The 27,081-nt window shown below is 44.7% G+C and overlaps 1 protein-coding gene across 1 annotated transcript; it reads right to left on the minus strand.

Annotated features, from left to right (window-relative positions):
* Nucleotides 1–423: 423 nt before the first annotated feature.
* Nucleotides 424–24,473, minus strand: zc3h18 (zinc finger CCCH-type containing 18). The gene is made up of 19 exons (XM_068739325.1): nt 23,532–24,473; nt 22,223–22,307; nt 20,158–20,306; nt 19,894–19,989; nt 16,985–17,127; nt 15,875–15,904; nt 15,351–15,465; nt 14,406–14,671; nt 10,755–10,937; nt 9,270–9,395; nt 8,077–8,169; nt 7,255–7,569; nt 4,991–5,107; nt 4,713–4,721; nt 4,377–4,579; nt 3,141–3,355; nt 2,950–3,046; nt 2,555–2,651; nt 424–1,242 (listed from the first exon to the last, which is right to left on the minus strand). The coding sequence occupies exons 1-19, from the start codon at nt 24,471–24,473 to the stop codon at nt 1,026–1,028; spliced, it is 3,498 nt and encodes a 1,165-aa protein (XP_068595426.1). The 3' UTR covers nt 424–1,025.
* Between the last annotated feature and the right edge of the window lie 2,608 nt (nt 24,474–27,081).

Here is a 27,081-nt window from a genome sequence, read left to right on the forward strand (position 1 = left end):
TTTTATTGATTTGTCCCCCATGTGTGTGTGTGTGTGGGGGGGGGGGGGGGGGGGTATTCAGTATAAAGATCCATTTTTCAAAGAAGGGAACAATCAACACCAGTATATTAGCAGGTAACTTTGTGTTTCTTTGTCACTCCCCCGCTGGGGTTTCTGCCTCTGCAAACATCAACGCTCGTCTTTCCAGACACAAAGCAGGGACTCCCGTGAACCTACCGACCGTTTTACGAGTGCCTGTCTGACAGACCGCCGTCCAGCGTTGGTAGCATGTGGCTAATTAGCAGGATCCATGGGAACGTTGGGTAATGATTAGTCATTACCCAACGTTCCACCCGTTAGCCGTCTCGCTAGAAATATAACGCAAACACTTCCTGCCTCAAGTTCAAAGAAATGAAATCCTCCATTGGGCAGAGATGAGTGGCGATGGGTTTGATCGTTTTAATGGTTGACGGTTGCTTCAAGCCATGATTAACGCTATTAACACGTAATTCACTTGTGTGCAGTTTCTCTTTATCAAAATAGTTTATTTCGAAGGCTTCTGTCACAAAAACAAAAGATCTCCTGTTCCCAAGTGTCCCAGTTCCACCCCTCAACCTCCAAACCAAAAATGTGACAAATAAAACATTGGTTGTACATCATCTAAGAGCTAAGAGAAAAATACAAATCGATACTTCACATCACTGCTGCTTCTAAGTATAACATTTGAAAGAATGTGAAGATGTCGGATTATTGTCGAGGTGTGATGACGACAGAGTGGGTGGAGCTTTGACACAGCACCCCGGAGGGGGGAGGAGCCGACCAGGATGCAGCACATTGGGTTTGGACTGGAAGGTCTGCACCGTTCCTGCTCCACCAGACGCTTCCCGCTTCCCTCACCGTCAGGAAGGCTGCTGCGGCGTTTCAGTGGGCATGTACAAATACACAACTCATGTTTGTGTGGTAACCACTTCCTGCTCATTTACACAATAGCCTGAATACACGAACGGCCAATGCTGTGGTCCTCTCGGGCGAGGAGCGGGCTGCGTTTACTTGGCGGGGATCTTTGCTCGTTTCCGGGCGATGGCGTCCTCCACGGCCTTCAGCTGTTTTAAGAGCTCCTCGCGGCGGGACAGCGTGTTACTGGGCTTGCTGGAGCTGAAGCCCGAGCCCGTGGCTGAAGTGGAGCCGGAGTGGGCCAGCCTGCCCATCGGCACAGCGGGGGGCTTCCCAGTTGATTTCAGAGGGGGCGACAGAGGACGTTTTCTGAGGAAGAAGATAGACTGATGATGCGCTTGTAGTTTCACTCATGTCATGTGATCAGTCAAAAAAACTGCAATAAACATGGATCCACAAGTTAAACTGAACATGCTGGGCTGACCAACACCAGAGATACACAACTGCTCCCTGGAACTACACACATCTCAGCTTGTGTGTAGTTCCACCAGAGATACACAACTGTTCCCTGGAACTACACACATCTCAGCTTGTGTGTAGTTCCACCAGAGATACACAACCGTTCCCTGGAACTACACACATCTCAGCTTGTGTGTAGTTCCACCAGAGATACACAACTGCTCCCTGGAACTACACACATCTCAGCTTGTGTGTAGTTCCACCAGAGATACACAACTGCTCCCTGGAACTACACACATCTCAGCTTGTGTGTAGTTCCACCAGAGATACACAACTGCTCCCTGGTGGAACTACACACATCTCAGCTTGTGTGTAGTTCCACCAGAGATACACAACTGCTCCCTGGTGGAACTACACACATCTCAGCTTGTGTGTAGTTCCACCAGAGATACACAACTGCTCCCTGGAACTACACACATCTCAGCTTGTGTGTAGTTCCACCAGAGATACACAACTGCTCCCTGGAACTACACACATCTCAGCTTGTGTGTCCTGAAACATTTTACTCATCGACAGATTGAAGAAACTCTAATGACTAAATACAAACCTTCAGCAACAACATGTGGTTTATTTCTCAAGAAGATTCTTACAAACTCTAGATACATTTAACTTGCATGAGATTTCATTTGAAGTGTTTACAGTATTTAGCAGGGATTGAGCGATAGCCGGCCGATATGAGATCAATGGAAGCGCCTCTCTGTCTGCAGTCACTACGTGTCCAGCATCGTCCCACCCACAGCACCATCTGATTGGTTAGAGGCAGACAGCCAATCAGCAGTGAGCTGTGCACGCCTTCGCTAATGGACACAAAGGTTTGCGAGTGAAGAAACTCCGGAGCACGAATATTGAAATGTCTGAGAGCAAGAGAAGCCGCCTCGCTGGAGTTACCATTTTCAATTGATTATTGTCTAAGATTAAAAAAAAAAAGAAGCTGTTTAATAAACATATGCTTAAAGGCATTTAAACAAAGTTAAGCGTTGGAGTTCCTCTTATTCTACCTTTTGACGCCAATATTTTCACTTTTACTGCAAATGAATATCGGCCTCCATGACTACCAACAACTGGCCGGTCAGGAGTATTTAGTCTTAGTAATGTTTTACACCATTGACCTGTGAAGGAAGGATAAATAACACGGCCATCCGCACAAACAAGGATTGCCAACCTGTCTCCCAGCAGGGGCATTGGTCGGGGGCCCTGGCCTCTGGGACGATCCAGTCGAGGGGAAAGCGGAGGTCTGCCAGGTATCCTCTTCTCTCGGCCTGTAGAACATCAGGATCGGGTTACCGAGGCTGCAAGGACTAATCATTTACTGGGTCTAGTATTACCAAAAAGCTGTCTCAACTTCCGATGTGGGACATAGAAGGAAGCCCCACAGTTTCAAGCTAGTGTTTATAATCCATAATACTGACTAAAAACATTTGCTGCATTTTAACTTGTGACATCATGGGTAAAACCTCAACGCTCTCGTTCCAGAATATTTTTCTGACACTACAAAGAAGACAGGAACGACATCCAGCCGGACGTCTCCTCACAGTGAACCCATGCCCCTGGTCTCACCTCGGTCTGGAGACATGGCCATTCTCTTGCTGAGGGGGGAGCCAGGCCGGTCCCGGTCTGAGGGCATGTACCTCTTCCTGTTCCCCTTATCGCTTTGCTGCAGGAAGAATGCAGGGTGTGTCTCACCAGAGGCACTTACAGCCAAACAGAAAACGCGTGTCCCCGTAGCAACAGTAAAGCGTAATAGTGACCTTGTTGAGTAGGGTAAGTTTGATGTCCTTGTGGGAACCTGAACCTCCATAGTTTCCTGGTGGACCCATGGTGCCTGGTGGGGGGTGTAAAGGGTGCCCACCCCTGCTACTAGGTCCTGGTCTGGGCATTGGGTTTCCCCCTCTAGGCGGAGCAGCAGACGGATCGGTTTTCCTGCGGTCCTCCCTGAAGGGCTCTTCTTTCTTCGATTGCCTCTCTGGTGAGGAAAACAAAAGAAGTCAATACGAGTCATCGAATCCTTAGTCTGAGACTTGTTCTTGTAAAATCATACCCACTATACACCCTTTACACAGAGGGGGTTCCCTCTTCTAAAAACAAAACGCTGCAGCTCTGGGCAGAGGGTCAGCAAGTGAAAACACAGCATCCGTGTGGCAACAGGGGGAACGGAAGGGTAACAGTCTAACTCAAGGCCCGGGGGCCAATGTGGCCCGCCACGTCATTTGTTGTGGCCCGCGAGAGCTTTGTGCAGACATTTGTTTTAGTAAAATGCTGAAAAGTTAAAGTGAATCAGAGTTGATATTTGTAACTGATCTTTAATCTGTAAATGGTTTTAATGTTAAATTAAATATTTGTTGCTGACTCCATTCTGGATCCGACCCAGATGATATTCAGTGGCGAGATAGAGCCAGCCCCCCCCCCCCCCCCCACATGACTGTGTTAAATTCCCTAAATATCGGTCAATAATCAATGGAGATATTGAAGAACAAGTTACAGACAGACGCCGGCGATTACATAACCTCGGTGGATATTATTACAGCAGTAAGGTATCGATATATTTTTAGAACTATGCAATTGCATATGTAATATTTATAATTTAATTAAGTATGTAGTAAATAGTTATTTAGCAGCATGTTAAGGAGGAGTTACATTTTATTTACAATGCTGATGTGGCCCTCGGACTAAATGAGCTTGACAGCCCTGATCTAAACGTTCATATGAATGACAGGAAAGGAAAATGAGTTTCACAATCCTGACGATCATTAGTCTGTTCGATACATTACGGAAAATAAGTACAACATTTGTGGGCAACCAGCAAACGTTTTCTGGCAGGCGGCTTCCATCTCATTAAACGGGTCAAGGTGGAGCCCTGCTCTGTGGGATCCCTTCATTACCAACACAAAGTAAAAGTACTTGTACTGGCTGAAGCAGGACGGCCGGGTGACGACTGGTGCATGCAGCATGCTGCCTGAGACGCGCGTGGCCCGCCCCACACTGACCCCTGTCCTTGTCTCTGCTGTGTGGAGGCCGGTCCCGTGGGGCACCTCGCTCCTTGCGGGGGTGACTGGGTGTGGGGGAGCGGGAGCTGGCCGAGGACACCGGGCTGGCCAGGTCGGCGTACATGTCGTCTGAGTCTGCGCTGCGCACGGAGCTGCTGCTGGACGCCGACGACACAGACGAAACGCTGCTCACACTCAGAGACCTGCGGGGACAAAAGCCCGTTGGCCAGGGGTTGTTGGTTCCGTCCCACGGGAGGGACAACTGCAACATTCCACAGATCACAACATGTGCAGCGGTCTGTGTAAGAGCACCCCCCCGACGCATAACCACCGTACCTGGATTTCCTGGAGGATTTTCCCACAGACACAATACATGAAAAGAGAGAGAGGGAACACAGCATGAATTTACATTTGTCTTAAAGGTCAGTCAGAAGGACACACACGTCCTCTCAAAGGTCGCTCTGCAAACCGCTGCCAATCTACGTGTGTTGATATCAAGTTTTCTTGTACTCCTTAATTCTCAGGCTTTTTGAAATAGTGATGGTGATGAAAAAGAAAAATAATTTCTTATTCATCAGCCCAGCATCGTCCACAGAGTTCAGAGCGATGAACACCTGGATTTCCTGGATCCGGAACGTGATCTTGACAGAGAGTTGGACGAGGATCTTGATCTGGAGCTCGAACCAGTATAACTGCTTCCACTTTCGCTAACACTCCCACTTACAGTTCGCCTGGAAGAGACAGACGACAAACTGACAACACAATGGACAGACTTTTATGATCTCAAAACCAAGGTTTACTACCTCAGTCGACTGACGTGCATCCGCACGTTAAGAAATGAAAACGTAACGAGTTAAGGACATGATTGGGTGGTAAATGATCACCCGCCTCGCTTCCTCATGCTGTGAGACGACCAGACTCGTCTCCCGTCTCCCACCTTCCATCATTTACACTCATTTAGCTCCAAGTATGAATTCTCTTTTTACAATGACTGACCCATTGTTAAAGAGGCTGGGGGGGGGGGGGGATATTTATGGATTTGAGGGATAAGACATGTGATACTGAAGAGACCATCAAATACTGGAGTGGATCTGGATCAAGAGTTGGATCCACGAACCATCGGCAATGACACAGAATTCAGATCAAGCTTTAAATGCGATGTGGCGGATCCCGGTGAGGAGGTGGACCCGAGACGTTTTTCCTTTGTCTCACGAGGAAAAGCACGAGTCTGAGCCGTTGCTTGGAGTTTCGTTGTATTAAAACGGTCTGTTGAGCGTTTGAGGATGGACGAGTGTCGAGCTGATCAATTATTTATTCAACCTGAAAGTCACTGGCCTTTGTCAGATTGCTGTGAAGGAATACGTGTGTGAAGACCTGAACCAGAGGGAGGAATAAATACCTTCAAAGTACTCTTTCCTTTCTAATTTGATCCAAGCTTTGTATATTTATGTATTCATTTCTATTAGACAAATTCCAAACATGTCGTCATTTAAATCAATCAAAGAATTTACATCTGACAAGTGAACAAGTGAACTACAAATAAAGTAAAGTTCTGCAGTTGAGATGGGGTCAGCATTAATACCTGGTCGTCGCTGTATTGTGTTTGTTTTCTTATGCGTAACTTTGCTGCCTTCTTGGCCAGGTCGCAACTGTAAAACAGATTCTTAATCTCAATTACTTATCTGGTCAAACAAAAACCCAGTCAACGCTTCATCGCTGCTAATCCTTCCATCCTCATTCAGCAGTGGACGGTGGGTTGGGAGGGACCCAGCAGTATAAAGCGTGTCCCGGTACGGGGGGGGGGTACGACTTGAGAATCAGAATATACTTCATCGTCACTGACAGCACAGCACAGGTACGGCAATAATAGGATGATCTAATTACAAGCATAACACCGACAGCAGGGACACTGAAAACCCCCCCAACACACAGAAGACTTTTTATGTAGCCTGATTGATTGATTGATTGATTGATCAAATATAAATGTATTGCACTGCTAGCGAACGTGAGCAGCATCAGAAACTGGGTTGGTCCAATCAGAACCAATACACTCTCCTTTGCCTGGAGCTGGTGTGTGTCCGGACAAATGGGTTTGTGCATCTCTAACACGAAGCTGAGAAAAGCCAGAATTAATGTCCATGTTTTGTTCGGTGTAATTCATGACCTCTTAATGACCTTGCAGAATATAATCCCATGTGGCTGCCCCAGAGCATCACTGCAGATTAGAGAGGCGGCCCATTCTGCCCACACCAGCTCAGACCCATCCTGCTCTGGCCAGCTTTTCACATGTTCTTCCTCTTTGGCACACACGCACACACACCCACACACCCACACTGCCAAAGTCAGACATATTTCCAACAAACATCCATCCACCCCCTCGAGCACAAAAATACGGAGCTCCCAGAGCGTAAAGCTTCAGGAGACACTGACAGTATCGGGTTACGCAACACATATTTTTAGACTCAACATTGTTCTAGTCGCACAAATCTTTGTGCTTAACAATGCCACCAACTGTTATAAAAGATCAGACGTGCTGCTACGTAACGCCGTCTCCCACTCGAAATATCTGAAACAAAGAGCATGCAGCCCACATGGTTTTCCATCAGGCCACGCTACGCTTGCACGACACGTTTTGGGTCTAATTGTATCAATAATTGTTTTATAACTATTGTCAAATCCTCGGACTCCCTAACCCTGCCAGTAGAGAATGACTGGCGTGTTCCTAAAACAGAACGCATGGCGACTTCACACTTCAGAAATGTTTCTTGGAACACATCTGACCAGATCTTTATATTCTGTTTCCTAATTCCTGCCATAATTCACATTCTTTGTATGATATTTTGTAATCCCCAGAGTTTCAGGAACATCCCAAGCCTACCTTTGCGGAGGATGCTGCTGGCGTTCTTTCCGCTTGTCTTCCTTTGGGTTGGGTGGCTTCCCAGGTTCTCGTGATGGCAGGGGTCTTAATGCTCCACTACCACCCACAGTGCCTACAGCGCCTCCTGTGGCTCCTGTGGCTCCTGTGGCTCCTGTGCCTCCGGGCTCCCTGGGATGGTTGGGCGGCTTCCCTCCTTCTGGAGGAGGCTTGGGTGGCCTGCCCTGAAGCACCCCAGCTAGAGATGGACTGAGGGTTTTCTTCGTGGGAGGCTTCTCCCTCTGCGGAGGGGGCATGGTATCCGGCTTCAGCGGCACGCTTAGGAAGGGACAAGGCACATGATGGCGTTTACATCACGGGTAACAGCTAGCATAGCAGCAGCACAGGACATGCAGGTTCAAGCTAATATCCCTCCACCTCAATCACCCCATCGACAGCCGTTTGATTCGCCTTGCGGGTCACACCCCGGATGCGTCGCCAGCGCATCGCAGGGCCACACAGACAGACAACGCAATGGAATTCACGCACACGCACACACACACACACACCTACAGATAGGTTGGAGTGATTAATTCACCTAAATTGCATGTTTATGGAGGCGGGAGGAAGCCCGGAAACCCCGGAGAATGTTTGAGCAGATGAACCATAAACGATGAATGTCATGAAACACGCAGGCTGTGATGCTAGCGTTGCTCAAACTAAGCCTTCAAAGCGCCTCGAGGAAGACTTACTTCTGCCGCTTTGATGTTTACACAAAAAGACAACATATTTACGTACATAGATCGTACAACGTGGCTGACTATGAGAAAAAGAAACGACATCTACCCTTTAGCGAACAAAGAAGGAAGGTCTGGCTTGTTCTTAGCATTCCTCATTGCTCCTGGACTTGGTGAAGGAGAAGTGGAGAATGACCGAGACCTGTGGATCAAAAGTAGATGAACTTTATGACACAAAGAAGTTTGAAGGATTCATCTTGCGTGGCCTAAATCCGGATTTAACAAAGACAACTCAAGGAATAAACAGCTGTGTAGCCTTAAGAAAGAAGAGACAGCTTTTTATTTCTCATGCAAGTACGCAACGAAATGACGTTTATACAACGGGCCCCTTGAGACAGCCACACGCATGCATACATGCATAGGAGTCCGAGCATGCGGAGAGGGAAGAGGGGCAAGGCGCCGCCGTGATTGCTCAAGGGCACCTCCGCAGTGCTCTGGAGGTACACTGGCCCCTCTCCAGCCGCCAGCGCACACTCCATACTTTGTCTGACTGGTGGACTCCTCCGCTTCCCAGCCCGAGGCCCAACCCACCGAGCCACCGCCGCCCTTAGGAAAACCACTTCTTGGTGAGGCTAACCAGGAAATAGGCTTCTGTTTGCTAGCGAGCACAAAGACTGGACTCATTTGGAGCAATGAGTCCACATCCGCAGTGTTCCAGAGTGACGAGGCATCAGATTCAGGTCTAGTTTCAGACCTACAACAGGTTCTGGGTTTGGGTCAAGGTTCAGTTCGAGTTTAGTCCGATGCTCAAGCCTAGATTCCATTCTAGATTCCGGTCTAGTTTCAGTTTCAGGTCTGGGTTCAGGTCTAGGTTCAGCAATGTTAAGTTATGTTCAGCGGTATTACTTCAGGCTCCAATTTATTTTCGTTTTTGTTGTTGATAAAACTGTCATGTTTGTTTTTGAAATGATCTACAACTTTTATTTCAAAGACTCCGGGAATCCCAACCTCAGCAATATGTTGATTTACCCAACATGCACCGAGCGGTGTGTGGGCTGGGGAGGGTGCAGTGAGCGCGCAGGTACCCAACATAGATTACCTCATCAAACCAGGCCGAATCCACCATGACGAAGGTAACCGCATATAGTTCATCACAGACTTAACTAAGATATTAATTAACAAATGCCAGGGTGAAGTCTGTGATGCAGAAACTTAGAGCAGTAAGAGTAACCGTTTTTGGGGTTTGTTCATAAGTGATTATTGCGAGAAATACACTGTGATACCAGGCCCACTGTTAAATACCTGGAACGGCTGCCACTGAAAGAGCTGTGCTGGGACGAGTGGCTGGAGTAGGAGCTGAATGAGGAAGAACGGCTGCGGGAATGAGAGGACCCGGTGCCCGTGTAGGACGAAGAGCGGGACGACGACCTGCAACACACACGTCATTCACATCCACAGTACACAAAGTAAAAGAAAGAAAGGGCACTGCCTCATTTACTCATTCACTGCCACGACGTCTAAAGATGTCAATTAGGTTTAAAAGTGAGTTCTTCCTCTCTTCAACGACCAAAAAATGGTAGGAACGCATTCCTGATGAAAGAAGAGACTTTAATCTTTCATTTGGTCGGTTCAATGTTTGCATAATCATAGTACATAATATCCTGTGGGTCTTGAAAAATAGGGCAAAATAAGCGAAAACTGCTGGAGCTCAGCGCCTGGCTGAGCTGACAACGGCTGGCATTGAATGAGTTAATGACAATAATACATTGGTTTTATAGAGCGATTCTCTGCACCACCGGCGCCCCCTTTGTCTACTACTGGCATGAACAGAATACAAATTCTAGAGCATACATTTTAACAAGAAAGCTTTAGAAGTGCACCAGCTGTGATCGCTCTAATGCAGGGGTCGGCAGCCTAAGACACGCGGGCGCATTTATGTCGGCGGGCAGAAGCTAAACAAAAAAAAGTATTTTATCACATTTAACACGTCACAAGAAACGGAGCATACTAATTGTGGCGACCCCCCGTGGAACGAGCCGAATGTACAGTGGTAGTAGTAACTGTTTAATACGTAGTGTAAACCATTACACCGCATGCGAGCGGATGTTATCGTGCACGTCCATGAGTCGGCGCGTCACCGCAGGTTCTTGGCCGTTCAGTCGGCTAGCTTAGCAGTGTTGTTAGCAGGCCGAGTAAACAAAGTTCCAGTCGGAGTCTGCATTTATTTCAAGGGGAGACCGGGCGATATGCACGATATGAAAGTTTGGTGTGGGACATCGAGTGTGCGGCGTCATTTTGAGACTAAACATGGGAAAAAACGGCACTAGCACGTATGCTAATCGAAGCACCAACTTCAAGACGTTTTGTATTGTTAAAAACCAGGCAGCGGAGGGGAGCAGTAACGTTTCTCATAGCGAAACGTGGAAACCCATTCGCTGGCGGAGACACATGAAGGAGGCTTTCCTCTCCACTGCGGTGAGTTCAGTGTGTCCTACACAACAATGATTTATAGATGTTCACTATTAAGACACTTAGTTCAGTGAACATGTTTAAATACTGCAAAAAAACAAAACACTTCAGCACTGAAGAAGACTCTTAGATGAAGGTGAAACGTCTTTGATCAAACTTGAACAAGTCCAGTTGACTCTTTTTTGCGCTTCATGATTTACCATGACCTGGATGTCTGAGGACCGACACAGACATGATTATCACAAGGTAGACCCAACATGTGTCCAAGTCCACCTACCAATAAATGACCAGCCAAGACAGCATAACGAGACAGGATACCTGGAGGAGTTGGACAAGGACACAGAGGAGCCCGAGGGCCTGTGTCGCCTTCGGCCTCTTGGTGGGGACCCCAGACCGGCACGTCTCCTGGGGGACTTGGACCGGCGCCATGGGTCCTTCCATTCATCTGGTCGCCTCATGAGCGGAACAAGTTCCTTTTTTGAGGGCAGCTCTATCGGCCTGCTGAGAAGATTTCAAAAACGGTAAATAGGCATAATGGATAGTCTAAAAGAAAACGTCTCTACTTTAAAACCTTTTTTAAAGTAGAGACGTTCGTGCATCATCAAATTAATTTAAATACAGTATTAGTCAAAGACAACACAAGTAAATGTAAGATACCGTTTTTAAATGGTTTTTAAAAACCCTAACCAATACGACCTGAGGTGAAATGGTGATTTTCACACAAGGTCATATTGTATTTTTCACCGTTTCACACCACTGTATCAGTGTATATATGTGTGTGTCATTTGTTTAACGGGGGCCCCCTCCTAATAGGGTGGAAACAAAATGTCGTTATGTCAAGCATCATTAACAATGAAAATAATGCTTTTGTTCTTCTTCTAAAAATGGATTGACACTTTTTCAAGGGCAATTTAAACAACTCATTATTTAAATAGCAAACTTTTAAGAGCCCTGGGTCTGTATCTAAGACAGACGTTACCCTTTCTGGAAAGCGCTGTGGCCCTCAGATCTTCTGATGTGAACTGTTACATTAGAACTGTTACATGAGATTTATATAAGACTCTTTATATAATATTTGTTGGAGAAAATTAACCGGATAGGGGGATAATTCCACTGCAAATAAAATTGGCATGCATAACTCTGAATAAAGGAAGCAGTCTATTCTCATTATCAATAAATGCTAAGGCTGAGCATTTGACTGTGGTGATTTTGTTTGCTATTACACATTAGGAAGTGTGTTTTTTCCACGTGCTGCACAAAGATTAAAGATTAATAAATGTATGCATAATACATCAAATTAGAACAGGAACTCATGCTCTGAATTGCATCATCAACAACTACTCAACACAATATAATGTGGACACAAATACAATCTCAGAATTTAAAGGTACATATTCACCCGTGAATGAGATTCCACAGTGTGACGCAAAAGCACACAAGCAACGTTATCACAGATGAGCTAATAGGGTCACAACACTGGAGATATTTTTAGCTCTATTTATACCTGTCATCAGATAATTCTGCTTGAGGAAGTGAGAAAGGGAACTGGGCCAAATAAACCCACAGGGCCCAGATTATAACAAAAGGCAATAGCGTGTGTGTTTAGCTTTGAAGCCTATGTGAATTGGCATGAGGAGTTTGTGGAAAAGCACAACGAGGCAGTCTGGTGGGAGGAAACTCAGGAGATTACATTAGTTTTGAACTTCACATGAACCTAATGCTATTGTTTGTCTCTTAAAACAGAGCAGGTGTTATTTTAAAAAGCAACGCATCATAGAGATAACAGGCATTTAAAAGGGAACTCCCCAACATTTAAAACCAGCGTACATTTGACCATGTATCTAACTGCATTTTTCAACTTGTACAAGTCAAACGTGATTCTGACTCATTGACGGTGGTGAAAACAATAGTTTTATTACCGTACATAAGAGAAACTCAGTGGAACAGAGTATTTTGCAGTAGCTGCGGGAGTACCGACTCAGTACAAGTGTTGGCAGTTACTTCTGCAGAGAAGCTGGGACTTTCCCATTTGTCCATTTGAGATCGTCACTTGCTTCCCTGAGTGCTTTGAGTTTGACTAAAATAATATTTGCTTGCAACATCTTGTGACTGTGGAAAAAAACCTCAAGTTCTGTCACCAGTCTACGAAATTAAGGATGAAGAGAGCATCTAGAATGAGTTTTAAAATGGAAGGATTTCCAGTTTGCCTCTGGCAGGTAATATTGTTCAAGTGGTTTATGCCACTCATGACTGAACACAATGTTATATCAAAGCCCCAAGCGGCCCCCGCAGGCCAACGGACGCCTTACAACGTTCCTGTTTGCTTTGAAAGGATTTAGGCCCGAGCATTTCAGAAGTGTTTACCTTTGCGCTATACTGATAGCTCACAGCTTAGTTAGATCTGCATTGGAATAATATGGGACATTTTGGCAGAAGAAAGAAAGAAAGAATATTATATTCTCAAAAACAATATAGCCGTTTACCCGACTGCCACATATTCTATATTTTCGGGAAGCTCTCGGCGCATCCGTGGGTGGACGCGACAGTTGGCCGATAGGCTCCCATGCAGTAACAATATGGGGCTTTACATGGCTACAACATATTATATATTTCGACAAGGGGTACGCATGACAAAGGTTGAATGGCGTTGTTTGACGTGTGTGTGTGTCACGGCGCCGTTTGATGACGGACTTTGCTCGTCAGTAACTCGTCACCCAATGCAAAACAACAGGCCCTTACGCCGAGCTAGGGGGTCGGCTTACAAGTGAAAGGAGCATCATCATGCTCATTAGTATTACTATTACGGGTACAAGACCAGCAAGGAAAACCCTTGTTAATTCCCACAATTATGAAATCATATTCACTTTATTTAACCATTAGGAAGTTCAATTGCGTAACCAGCCCCAGACACAACAAAACCCAAGCTATGTCCATTCACACACCACGACTCAGAAAATAATAATCATGGCTGCCAATCAGTGGAATTGTGACACAACTGGCTGTATCATTAGTCTCCAACCGGAAGGGAGGACATGAAAAGAAGTTGTAAGCATACGTTAAATACATTGCTAAGACTATTAAAATAAGAACATATAAAAGTGCCGACAAACATCACATTGGTGACATACAGAGACAGCAGCTGGCACATGATCAGCACGCGCTCAATACAGTGCGTGTGGGATTGCGTAATCTGACATACATACATATACACACATATAGATATACTATGTCAAGCCATTCAGGAAATTATTATATTTAACGCGGTTCCTCTTTCGCTGTGTCGCGGATCTTTTTAATGTAATTTTGCATATTTATTTTTTTACAGTGCTTGAACGTGCATTGTGTTCTGCTGTAGCACAGCCACGTCAAATCAGAGAGAATGGACCTTTCAAAGTAAAGATGAACAGTTAACAGAACAGGCTGAATAAATATAGCAGCTACGTGTCTTTAGAGACTCGGGGCTAACTTCGCGTTTTAACGCTGTTCGCTAACTTACCAAACATCTGTCCTCTCACACAAACTTGGTGACCGAAGGAAAAGACGCGTCGGGTTGAGGGTTTCGACTGACAGCTCACGTGTCCAATAGCATTCAAGAAAGGGACCAGAAACGTTCCAAGCGATTACGAGACGGGGTGGAAGTCCTTTTGTCTTTAGCGTGTACGGTAAAAGGTTTACAGCCTTAAAACATGTATAATAATCGTAACAAAATAAAGCTGACTACTTCAGATTTCACCTATTGGGGGTTATTTTTATAACGTAACCCCCACGATAAATGAGGGACAACTGTATAATAATTTCCTAAACGGCTTGCACGCACACACACACACACAGGTATCCAGGTTGAATCAGAAATAGATCAACGTGTCCTCACTGGATATGAACATTAGCTCATTGGATAGGAGCAACACTTCCAATTTTGAAAACCAATGAAACTAAATATTTATTCAGCCATTGCAAAGTTTCACTTACTTGGGTGGCATGATGAGTGGAGAACGGGGTTTCATCTTGTCCTCCTCTTTCTTTTCTCGAACGTCTCGAGGGGGACGCATCCTCGGCCTTTCCTTCTGATCACGCTTCATTCGGTCTCTCTCCCACTCTTCCTTCCGCCGCATCCTTTCCTTCTCTCGCTCTCTCTCCTTCTCCCTCTCTCTCTGCCGACGCTCCTTCTCACGGTGATCTCTCTCCTGCTCCCTTTCACGTTGGCGCTCTCTTGGGTCGCGTTCACGTTCACGCTCCTGTTGAGGAGACATTATTCTAGCAACCACCTTGTTCAAGAATCAAGAATCAAGAAATGTTTATTGTCATTCAGACACTCTCATGCACGAACGAAAAACAGCACTCAGGTCCCAGCTCGAGGCGCACAACAAACACACATTCATTCAACTTAAACTAAATATATACACAACTGTACTATAATTACCGGTACTGGTTATTCACGCTTTTTAACTCTTCAGTATTTTCTCTTTTAATGTAGCATTTGAGATTTGTTTCACATGTGAAGTGCTTTACATTTTATTATTATTATCATTTGTTTTTATTAAAGGGTGGAGAGTAACCTCCAGGTCGGGGGAGAGCTCATTGTTGGCCTGGTAGGGTTTTTGGTGGCTTGACGGCGTACCACGCCTGTACACAGGTGCACCTGCTATTAAAGGAAGGTTCTTCAGCGGGCACATAGTGCTCTCAATCTTTCACTCAGGGCTGTGGTCTCTAAGCAGAAATATAACTTAAGTTTAATTTTAATTACATAAAATCTAAAAAGATTTAAAGGATGAAAATATTATCTGGGATATCATGGAACAGTGTGGTAAGTGTTTCTACTAGTTCCTAAAAAAATATACCGGTAGGCACATTCCCAAAAGATGTTGCTTGATTTGGGTTTTTTGCAAGACTCACAAGACTGTCGACAATACTCACAATGTAGTGGTAAGGAAGAGGGACTTCTGTGTACTGTACTCTAAAGTTTTCATACTGGCCACCCCGCCACAGGGCCTCCATTTCATAGTCATAGTATGGATCAGCGTACGGGTCACTGCGGAGGGAGTCACAGTTGAGAAACTGTTCAGTATCTTAAATGTTTCATTGTTTATCTGATGCTGAGGACAACAGAGAACTGCTTAACATTCCTAATTAACACAATATCAACACAGACTAAAAGAAACATGTCATGAAAATGTTGCCATGGAGACATTATATACATAATAAGCAGATCGACTGGGTCCGATCAACTGCACATTAAAAATAAGATTTCAAGAAATGGGTTTGGGATGTATTTGAAAGAGTACTCTAAAGTTCAGAGTCACGCCGTTACAACTTCCAGAAACCACTGTGTAGGCCTGCGTCTGTGGGTGGTGACCAGTCTTTATTAAATCTATTTTAGGACTGGACTATGACCTAGTGATGAATCAGGTATATTTTGTGTCTGTTAATTGATCACTCACCCATACATTGGCTCTCGGAATTCCATTTCACTGAAAGGAGAAAACAGATTCGGTCAACTTCAAACATGAAGCTACTTTTCAAAATGGAACTGTTTTAAACAGCAACCGCTCACTAGAGTGATATCCACATTCTCCTGCTGTAGTTTCTTCTTGTCCCGCGAGGGGTTGCCACAGCAACCCAACGTTCTCCAATTCACCCTGTCCTTTGCATCGTCCTCCCCAACACCAGCCACTCTCATGTCCTCCCTCACTACGTCCATGTCTCTTCTCCTGGGTCGTCCTCTAGTCCTGTCCTTTGCATCGTCCTCCCCAACACCAGCCACTCTCATGTCCTCCCTCACTACGTCCATGTGTCTTCTCCTGGGTCGTCCTCTAGCCCTGTCCTTTGCATCGTCCTCCCCAACACCAGCCACTCTCATGTCCTCCCTCACTACGTCCATGTCTCTTCTCCAGGGTCGTCCTCTAGTCCTGTCCTTTGCATCGTCCTCCCCAACACCAGCCACTCTCATGTCCTCCCTCACTACGTCCATGTCTCTTCTCCTGGGTCGTCCTCTAGTCCTGTCCTTTGCATCGTCCTCCCCAACACCAGCCACTCTCATGTCCTCCCTCACTACGTCCATGTCTCTTCTCCTGGGTCGTCCTCTAGTCCTGTTCCCTGGCAGTTCCATCCTCGGCATCCTTCTACCGATATAGTCCCCGTCTCTCCTCTGGACATGTCCAAACCATCATAGTCTGGTCTCTCTGACCTTGTCTCCTAAACGTCTAACCTTCACTGTCCCTCTTGTTGTCTCATTTCTAATCCTGTCCAACCTGGACACTCCCAAGGAGAACCTCAGCATCTTCATCTCCTCCACTTCTAGCTCCGCCTCCTGTCTTTTCCTCAGAGACACTGTCTGATTGCTTGCTTTTGTCTTATCGTAAGAAACAACCAATGAGACGTGAGCGACAGATGGATAATTAGGTGTTAACCCACGTTTGAATGGACAGACGTTTTCCATCAGCTCATCTACACCTATCTGCATTAATCAGTGTAAACTTAGCAGCCGCAGGGAATTATGGGTGCTGGCGCCTCCTAGGGTCAGCTGATGGTACAATGTGTGCAGTTCATACTCTCTGATGATGCGATGGCTGCGTTCTCTGAAGAAATCATTCTCTTTGTCAAATTCCCTCTCGTCTTCTCCGATGGTCACATTGAAGCGCTTCTCCTCAAAGTCTGGCTCCTGCTCCTTACGAATTGTGGCCTTCTTCAGCACCTTTAGGACACAGAACCAGATTCAGAACAAGTAGTTTAATCCCTGATATCAATGCGGATTCACGATAACACAAAAATCGTCACGATACAAAATTTGAGATGATGTGATCAGAGGTAGAGCTCTGGATCTTTGAACTCATTAAATGCCAGACGTCTATAAACATCAAACTGAATCCATCATCTGCGACCATTGACGTCTAAAGTGATCAATTAGGCTTTTTAGCAATGGGGGCTAGAGGAGACTCTTGTGGAGCCATTGTCGTTCTGCATCAGTGGTGTAATTTATTTTAGATTTGTTAGTTTGCATCGGTGGTGTAAAATCATTTTATTTTTCTAATGTTACTTTGCATCAATTGAGTTATGGAATATTGGTTTTATTTTTATTTGTATTGTTAAATGTCGATGATTTATGTACGAAGGACTTTCAACGGAAACAAGACCGCAAGGGCTTTTTAGAAATGCTCCTCTTAGACAGGATGTTTGACTGTACTTGTACTGTAATACATGCTACTGTGTGACTGTACTTGTACTGTAATACATACTACTGTGTGACTGTACTTGTACTGTAAAACATGCTACTGTGTGACTGTACTTGTACCGTAATACATGCTACTGTGTGACTGTACTTGTACTGTAATACATACTACTGTGTGACTGTACTTGTACTGTAATACATACTACTGTGTGACTGTACTTGTACCGTAATACATGCTACTGTGTGACTGTACTTGTACTGTAATACATGCTACTGTTTGACTGTACTTGTACTCTAACATTCTATCTAATAAATATATTCATCATCATCAGCCCCTCTGTGAATATCACACTTCTACACTAGGCCTGGGTATCATGGCCAATTTCAAAATCGATTCATCATGATTCGAGCCAATTCAGTTCGATTCAACACCAATTAATGGATTCAGATTCATTTAGTAATACCGAAGTACAATTTTGAGCTGTAACCTGATTCACGAGCACAACCATTAGCTAACAACACATTAGAACTGGGATCAATAACAACAAATATTTCAGCAGTAAATAGATGAATCTACTCTAAAATAAATAGAAATAAATAGATGAATCTACTCTAAAATAAATAGAAATAAATAGATGAATCTACTCTAAAATAAATAGATGAATCTACTCAAATAAATAGAAATAGCTCCATTGTGTTACAAAATGTTTTTATTTTTTTCTCACAACCTAAGGGAACAACACAGAGGAATTAAATTGCTTTTAAGTGCAAACAAATAAGTTGGTTTACTTGTAAATTCATTTTAAACTTGAATTGTAAATTAAAGTGACAGAATGTGACTGAGTGAAGGTTAACTTCACCTGCAGCAAAGTGCATGAGGGCATTTCAATGCAAAAATAATAATTTTCTAACTAAACTAAAAATAAACTGTTAAGGGGTTTGTGTTCAACTTGGAAAAGGAAACAGGAGGGGGTGAAATTAAGATGAAACGGAGGAGAAAGAACACAGATATCGCGGAGAAAGCCCCCAACAACTGAGCTCCGAGGTTCGACTCCTTCCTTTCTCGGGCTCGAGTTTGGAGAAGGACAAATGCGGGCTCTTCAAACGTGTGGTATGGTGGGCAGCCGATCATTGGGACACTCAAACCCCTCCACCAGGATAAGTCAGCTCAATGTTCCAATCTTATTCTATTGAACACAATCCAAATTTGTGCAACACTGCAGACCTATTTTGAGCCTCTCACCAAAAAGAAAGTCATTTTCATTTTACAAATAAAAGGAAACGACAAGGTTTGAGGTCATTAATAAAATCTATCCACAGGATAAACGAACAAAACAACCTAAACCACCAGTAAGGTGTCCTGAGTCAACCCTAAACCTAACCCTGAGCATTGTACACAAATACAAAAGTTAAAAATGATGTGTTTTGATCAAAATAATAATTGACTGGATTGTGAAACCATTAAATTATATGTGTAACAAGCCTCTGATGACAGGAACACTTCCTCACCAAACGAATAGAGCCAAGGTCATTTCAGTATATGAATCTGGTGATAAATATATTGTTTTCCAATTACAGGCATATTTCATTATTAGCACGTCTTAAACTAATTTTTTTTCAAAGATTAAACGATTTTAGCACTAAACATAACATACTACGAACAATACGGATTCAGAAAAAACAGGACCACTTTGTGAGAGAGATAACAAGTTACAGACAAAATAATAATTCATAATAGCCATTTTTCTTGACTTACAAAAAGCATTTAAAACAATTGACCACAAACGGTTATTGTGCAAATTAAAACGGAACGGGATTTGAGGACTGGCCAATGATTGGTTATGAAGCTATTTAGAAGACAGACATCAATAGGTGTTTTATGGTTCAGGTAAAACACAAATATCGATAACAAAATGCGACATCAAAATCATTTTCCAGGTGTGCAACCTACCCTGGGAGATGATGTGAAGATGATGCAGATGATGAGCACCACTAACCGGGGAGATAGTGAAATATCTACACTTCTGTGCTTCTGCTGCAATGCTATTGGTTGGTGCAAAGGGGTCACATTAAATGGATTGTGGTTTGGCACTGGTACACAATGCTTTATTACAAGACTACTGCTTCATTTTAATTCTATTGCTTCTGTCTTCCAAACTTCTTTTCAAAGGAGACACAGTACAGCCATCTTACTTTAAGCAAGGGAGACTTTGTGAAACTTTACCAAACCATAAAGTTGCAACAGTTACGACCTAGCTGTGCGTTCTTCCATTAAGGCGTGAGTCTATTTACCTCTTTGGCATGCCTCAGACCTCTCTCCCAGGCACTCTCCACAGGGGGCTCCACAGGAGGAGGTGGTGGCGGGAGCTCCTCCACAGCAGGTCCAGCCTGCAGCAGTGAACATAAATGCAGTCACTGTGTGTGTGTGTGTGTGTGTGTGTGTGTGTGTCAGAGAAAGAGCAGTGATTGTAAAACTGTTCCAACAGCCTGTGGAAACTTCTGCAGAAGGCATATACATTAAAAACAGAGTTCCTACTGATTTATAAGAGCATGTACCCATGGGTTATTGGGGATGAGTGGGTGTGGTCCTCCAGGAGGCGCTCCATTGGGTGAGAAGACATCTGGCTTACTGATGAGAGAATAGTTACCTTTGTCATTGACTCCAGGGTGAATGAACCGACAGTTCATACCCCAAGTACAATTTCCTGGAGGAAAGAAGACAAAGGGAGGACTAAAAACCTGACCCAGAGAAACACAGAATTGGTTGGTTGGTTTCTTTCGGTGGACCTTTTCTCATTTCAGTGTGACTTGAGATAATCAATATACAGTTAGCATATATCAGACATCAGAACTGTAAGACAACAAATTATTAAGTGCAATTATGATAAACATTAAAACATTATCAATTCTTAAAATGTCACTAAATTCAGTGAATTGTATTCTTAAAGATTGATTAAAAACAACAACAATCATTCCGCCCATAGCGAGTATTCAAAGTGAAATCATTAATTACATCTGATCCCGAACTTTTTATTTTTTATTTAACCAGGTAAGTCAGTTGAGCATGAATTCTCTTTCTCAGTAACGACCTGGATCTAGGCTGCATGTTTTTGGTGGTGGGAGGAAGCCGGAGAACCCGGAGAGAACCCACGCAGACACGGGGAGAACCACACAGAAAAGCCACAAGTTGGATTTTCTGTGCTAACCACTGTGCCACCGTGCTGCGAGTAAACTGATCCGATAATCCACAAGACTTTAACACAAATCAATGAGATTAAACGAATCATGTTTAAGCGGTGTTCCAGTGGCGTTGGGTTGAATTATAAACCAATCATAGGGGGTGTCCTGTTCCGTTGCCTGAGCAGACTGTTTCTGGGCATATATACACACCTGTACTACGGATCTACATGAGTGACCTTATGGGGAAAATGTCTGGGAAAACTGAAGGCATCGGAAGCTTCATTCCTGCTGTCATGAAGCGTTTTAACAAGATTGCAGCATCGTAACATTGGATGAAAATAGAATAGAAATCGTTTATTGTCATCGTACGTTCTACAACAAACGCATGCACACACACACACACACACACACACACTTTCATACAGCTGATCACTCTATGCAAGTGATTTACATGGACACGTTTAATCGGAATAAAAATGCTTCATGCACACACACACAATTCGGAATAGTCTGACCCGATCAAGATTTTATTCTGACCAAGAGGCGCGGTTTATGCCGATTGATAATCCGATCAAGGCGCATGAAAGCACTTATTCCGGAGTTCCGGTACTAACCCTCCTTACTGCGCATGTCTGTGACGTCAGCTAAACGCGCTTCTGTTACTCCCGGAAGCTCGAAGCAGAGCGCAGCTCCATTTGGAAGAGTTAACGCCAAGTAACAGCGCAAACGGGAAAAACGCGTGAAATAACGCTGAGCCATGCTTTGTTTACAACAGAAGTGGCTACGGCTCCTTCTTCTGCTACTGTTTCCGGTATATTTGGTAGAAATTGAGCATGTCAAAATAATGTACTCGGATCAAAAGTGTGATGCATGAACACGCAAGTACTAATCAGATCAATATCGGATCGTTTACATTGGGGTGAAAGCACAACGAAGCTGCGCTCCAGAGACCCTGTCGCTAAACGAAACCGCCTTTGACCAAAAAGCATTCGCTGACGGAGACACATGAAGGAGGTATAGATGAGCACTATTATATACAACGGCCAACCAGGGCACTTAGTAGTGAAGAGAACATGTTTAAATACTGCAAAGCTGGGCTCGAGTACACTGTAAAGCTGTAGTGAGACCTGAAACGATCAGCTCATGGGTCAGAGACTTATTGATCAGATATCCGAAGCCCACTGCTAAACCGGGCACGACTTTTATTCTCCACTAGCGATTAGGTACCGGACAACCTCTTTCTGACATAAAACTAAATGTCATTCGTTTACCATGGGACGATCTAACGCAGTGTTTGCGTGAGAGCCATGCAAACATAGAAGTAAGGAGTAGAACCAAAATCTCATCTGAGACATCATTCACAAAGACACTGTCAGCTGATCACATCAGTCACGAACAACTGGAACAAACCCGGGCTTCGGCTGGGTTCTTCGGCTCCTACCTTTAATAAAGAACCTGCAGATTGGGCGTGGTCTGATCTTCCTGTCTGAAGGATCTTTGACTTCGCCCTCCTCCAGATCATCATCCTGCAAACACATACAAAAGGAAAATGATGATTCACTCCCGACTACACACTTCTGAAGGACCTTATATACTAACAAGAAAAGGGAGTTCAATTTTGTGGGGTATACCACCCAAACACTTTCTAGAACAATATAATAAAGGGACAGTATGGACCAATCAGCAACTAGACTAAGGGATGTTATTTACAAGCACATAATCAGATTTAATATGTGACACGCTGTACACTGCACCTCAGAGAAGTGACGGTCATCCAACTGGCCCCTTACTCGGCTTGTTCAAACTCTGGGCTTGCTTAATGTCTCCTGTGAAAATGCTACCATTCAGAATGAGCGCATGAGATATGATCATTTGTCTCATGCCTCCCTCAGAAAGACATGAGGATGCTTTTCCAGCTTGCAGCACGTTTATAGTGCAAACATGGAGGCTTGGGAACAGCTAGTGAGTGTACATTTAACAGGGGGGGGGGGGGGGGGGGTTTAAAAAGAAGAAGAAAAACAATGTTTGCAGACTGAAGCAGTTTTTGATGGATTTATTTAAATTCGGAGGCAATCATTGGGAAACACTGCACATTAAAAACTGGGCCCACTGTCTAATGAGAAAATAGCATGACTTTTGTTTTACAGCGTAGCATCCAAGTTTGATTCCAAGCTGTCCTCAAGTTGCTCATGAAAGGAACTGATCAGCCGATTTTACCGCCTGCTGGCTCAGCTGTGAATGAGGACATCCCTGAATATGCTCAGGCTGACCTGCGCTAATGGCAACGGGGGCTAACCCAACCCAGATATCACAACTCGTGAATTTGGATACATATTTTTCTTTACATGCTAATGTCACTTGTAACCGCCAGCCTCCAAGAAAGAAATACGATTTCTTTACAGCTTCTAAACTCCGAACATGCACGGCATTCCTTCCCCGTCGACCCCCAGGGCAGATCGAACGTTTGGGCACGCCGGGTCAAACGCTGCATCGACGTGAATCATGAAGCACCGGCCCTGTTTCCTCTCCTGTTACTTTAGATGTGAACCACGGAACTAAAGCCCACGTCGGTGACACTATGGGATTGCCTCACCTGGAATTTGATGCCGTTTGGAGATTTTTTCAGCTTCGTTATTCACATTTATAAAAACGTTGCCCCGGCGTGCCCAAACGTTCGATCACCACTGGAAATGAGGCCATAAGCTCTCAATGATGAACATGAAACTGTAATCAAAGCTATGATCACTTACATCAATCTCTCCTTCATCAATCTCGCCATCGTCTTCGTCCTTCTTCCTCTCTCTGAAGGAATCTCTGCGGACCCTTTCTTCTGTTCTCTTGAAGTCGCCGTCTCTCGGGGACGGGGGGCGGATTGGTTTCTTCTCTCTTCTCTTAGTACTTTTCTCTTCCCTCTCCTCCGCTTCTCTCTCTGGTTTTGTGTCTTCCTCATCATCATCTTCCTCATGTGTAAGGATGTTGGGCTCCTCAGGGACTTCTTCATCATAATCCAGCTCATGTTCGTCCAGCTCCCGGGAAACTGACACCGAGTCATCCTTCACCTCTCTCGTAATAGCTCTCCTTCTCTCCTCAGCTCTCTTCATTTCACTGTCCTCCTCCTCCTCCTCCTCCTCCTCGATCTTGCTTTTGACTCCTTCCTCCTCACCCATTGCAGCAGCTTCAGCGTCTGCTGCAGGTTCCTTTCGGTACGCCCTGGATTCATCCTGTTCAGCAATGAAGCCCTTCCATTGTTCTGGCTCTGAATCTGGATACAGTGGGGTGTCGATGGCTCCATCTTCTGGCTCCTCTCCATCCTTCTCTTCCTCATCACCATCCAACTGGTCCTCCTGAGGACAGTCCTCATCCCCCTCAATCAGCACAATGGTCCCATCCTCCTGTTCTACCTCTTCTGTTTCTCCCAGAAGCTCTTCATCCTCTGGGTCAGACACAAAGTCGGGTACCACTTCATCATCATCTCCCTCTTCCTCTTCCACACCTCTTCCTTGGCGCTCAGCCTCCTCGTCATCCTCTTCAGACAGTGCCCCATTTTCGTCCTCACGGATGATTTCACTGTCTGAGATTAGCCTGTCGTCTTCTACCTCTTCATTCGAATCCAGAAGCTCACTATCAGAAAGGCCCCTTTCCCCGTCCTCAGTGGACTGGGGGGAACGTGTCGGGCTTTCTGGAGTATCCATTAAGGAAAATTCTGGTATTAAAACAAACACACAATTGCAAGAATTAATAAACATGTAATTGAAAACTATAATTACAGTGCAGAATACTGCAAGTAGAATAGATGTAGTTTAAGAAAATATTTATTAGAACAAAGTTTAAATGGTAGACCCTGGCTGGTTGACAAACTGGCTGTTTAAATGTAGAAAACATGACGTACTCGTTAAATAAGGATAAGCCTAGCGGAATTTAGCTCAATGCCACCGCAAAGGAAAGCTTTAGCTTTAGCTTTAGCACGTTAGCAGATGACCTGAACCCACTGAAATATGATGTACCGCTAAGGCTCGATGCTACACGATACACACTTGTATATGAGCAATAAGGCAGCACGTCAGTGTCAGATTACTACAGCTGGAACGCAACACAAACAGTAACGCGTTCATGTGAACGCGTTACTGTTTGTGAAAAGGCCCAAAACCTGGCAGCGGTGCGAGCTAACGAACCGAACGAGCTCACCGCGCTCGTTTTACGAACGCAACTAAATAACGCGGCGAGGCTGCGGAAATAACTCATCAGCGACGCCATTAAACAAACAAGCTAGCACGTTCCGGTGTCTCTGAATCAACAGCGCTGCTTCCCAAGACGCTAAGCTAACAGCGCAGCTAAACTGCACTCAGCTATCTGCTAATAACCACAAAATAGCATCCACCTTGCCGCTCCGGAGCTCTTTAAAAACGGCACCGCTGCGCTTGGAACGGGCCTCTCTGGTGACTTTCTGTTTCTACAGCCTACAACTAATACGATACGGTTTAATCTAACCGCTGTGGTGCAGAAAACAAAGTACTCGGCACGACACAGCGACAGCTTCCATCACCGAAACGTCATCAACATGCGACGAATTCGGGTCGAGGCAGCTGCTACGTTTTGAATGAACACAGATCTCCGATCGGTTTTTGGCGACAGTGACTGCTGTTGGAATGTAGTCAGAAGGACAAAATCTGATTTGCGTTCAGCTGCACTGTTTCAATGCACACAAGATATAAAAAGATACTCGTTTAGAACATTAATGACGCTTTATATATTATATTATATTAGTTATATTATAATAATACCATAATAATAATATGCTTTATTTATATAGCACCTTTCAAGAAATAAAATTCACAAAGTGCTTTTACAGACAAACAAAAATACACAATCAAGAACCAAAATAGTGCAAAGCTGTAGGTAGACATAATGTATGTCGATTTAAAATACATCTTTAAAGCAACAGTGACGTCAAGGGACACTGATTAGACAAGGTAGCCAGTTTGAAAGCAAGAACCATAAAATAATAAAACAATGTGAAGAAACAAGAAATAACAAGTAATTAAAATAGAGGGCACCATCAGTTAAAAGCCAGTCTATATAAATACGTTTTCAGAAGTCTTTTAAAAGAAGTTACCGAATCTGCAAGCCGTATATTTTCAGGCAGGTCGGTCCAAAGCCGAGGGGGAGGGGCCCTGATGGCGAACGCTCGGTCACCTCTAGATTTTAACCTCGACTTTGGAGCGACCAGAAATCCTCGACCCCAGGGTCTCAGGCTGCGGGGGGGCTCGTATAGCACCAATAAATCATAAACATCAGTTGGGCCCAGACCCATAAGACCTTTAAAAGTGATCAGTAAAATCTTAAAATCAATTCTAAATTGGACTGGCAGCCAGTGCAGCGAAGCAAGGACTGGGGTGACGTGATGGCGTCTGTTACAACCAGTCAAACCGGGCGATCGTGCACATGCGTGCGTGCGCTCCTGTGTCTGCGCTCTCTTCACCGTCATGGTAACGAGGAAGCTGAGCCGAAAGGCGAAGCTCTCCAGTTACCGGTCGATCTCCGTTCCTTCCCTCACCTGAGGTCACGACCTTTGGGTAGAGACAGAAAGAACAAGGTCGCGGGTCCGAGCGGCTGAACTGAGCTTCCTCCGTAGGGGGGCTGGGCTCTCCGTCATCCAGGAGGAGCTCGGCATCGAGTCGCTGCTCCTGAGAGCAGCCAGGTGAGGCGTCCGGGGGGCCCCTCTGGCTGGATGGAGGATTCAAAGCGTTTTTATTCCATCCTGAGTTTATTCGTGGTTCATTGGCAGATGGAGCTGAAGCCGTGCGCCGTAGTTCAGAGCCGGTTGTTTTTTGTTTGTTGTTGTTGTTGTTCTTTTTTGCATGTCTGCGCTGTATTTTTGTTGTTTTGTTTGAGGACCTTCTTGAAAATGAGACGGTTTCATCTGAAGGAGTTTTATCCTTTCAAATATAGAAATAAATCTACAAGACGTTTGTCTTGGTGTGGCAGACACTCTCCCCCTGATTGCGCTCCACACGTCCAGCTCTCTCTCTGTCTCCTGCATGAGTCGAAGAAGAAGAGCAGAGTGGATGAAGTTTATTTCTCCATAAGAGCTTATAAAGTCGCTGACGAGAAATGCTATTTAAAGCCCAGGGGATCATATTTAGTTCACTTAGCCTTTCAGAATTTTGAGGCTTCTACAAGTGTTGATATTTGTTTTTCTTTTCAAGATAAATTCATTGAAATAATTAACTGATTCTAAATGTTGACCTGAAGGTGGCGCTAGAGAACAGGTCAATGTTATTTTTGTATTGAACAACTGAA

The sequence above is a fragment of the Brachionichthys hirsutus genome, chromosome 5, assembly GCF_040956055.1.
Source record: "Brachionichthys hirsutus isolate HB-005 chromosome 5, CSIRO-AGI_Bhir_v1, whole genome shotgun sequence".
Classification (NCBI taxonomy): domain Eukaryota; kingdom Metazoa; phylum Chordata; class Actinopteri; order Lophiiformes; family Brachionichthyidae; genus Brachionichthys; species Brachionichthys hirsutus.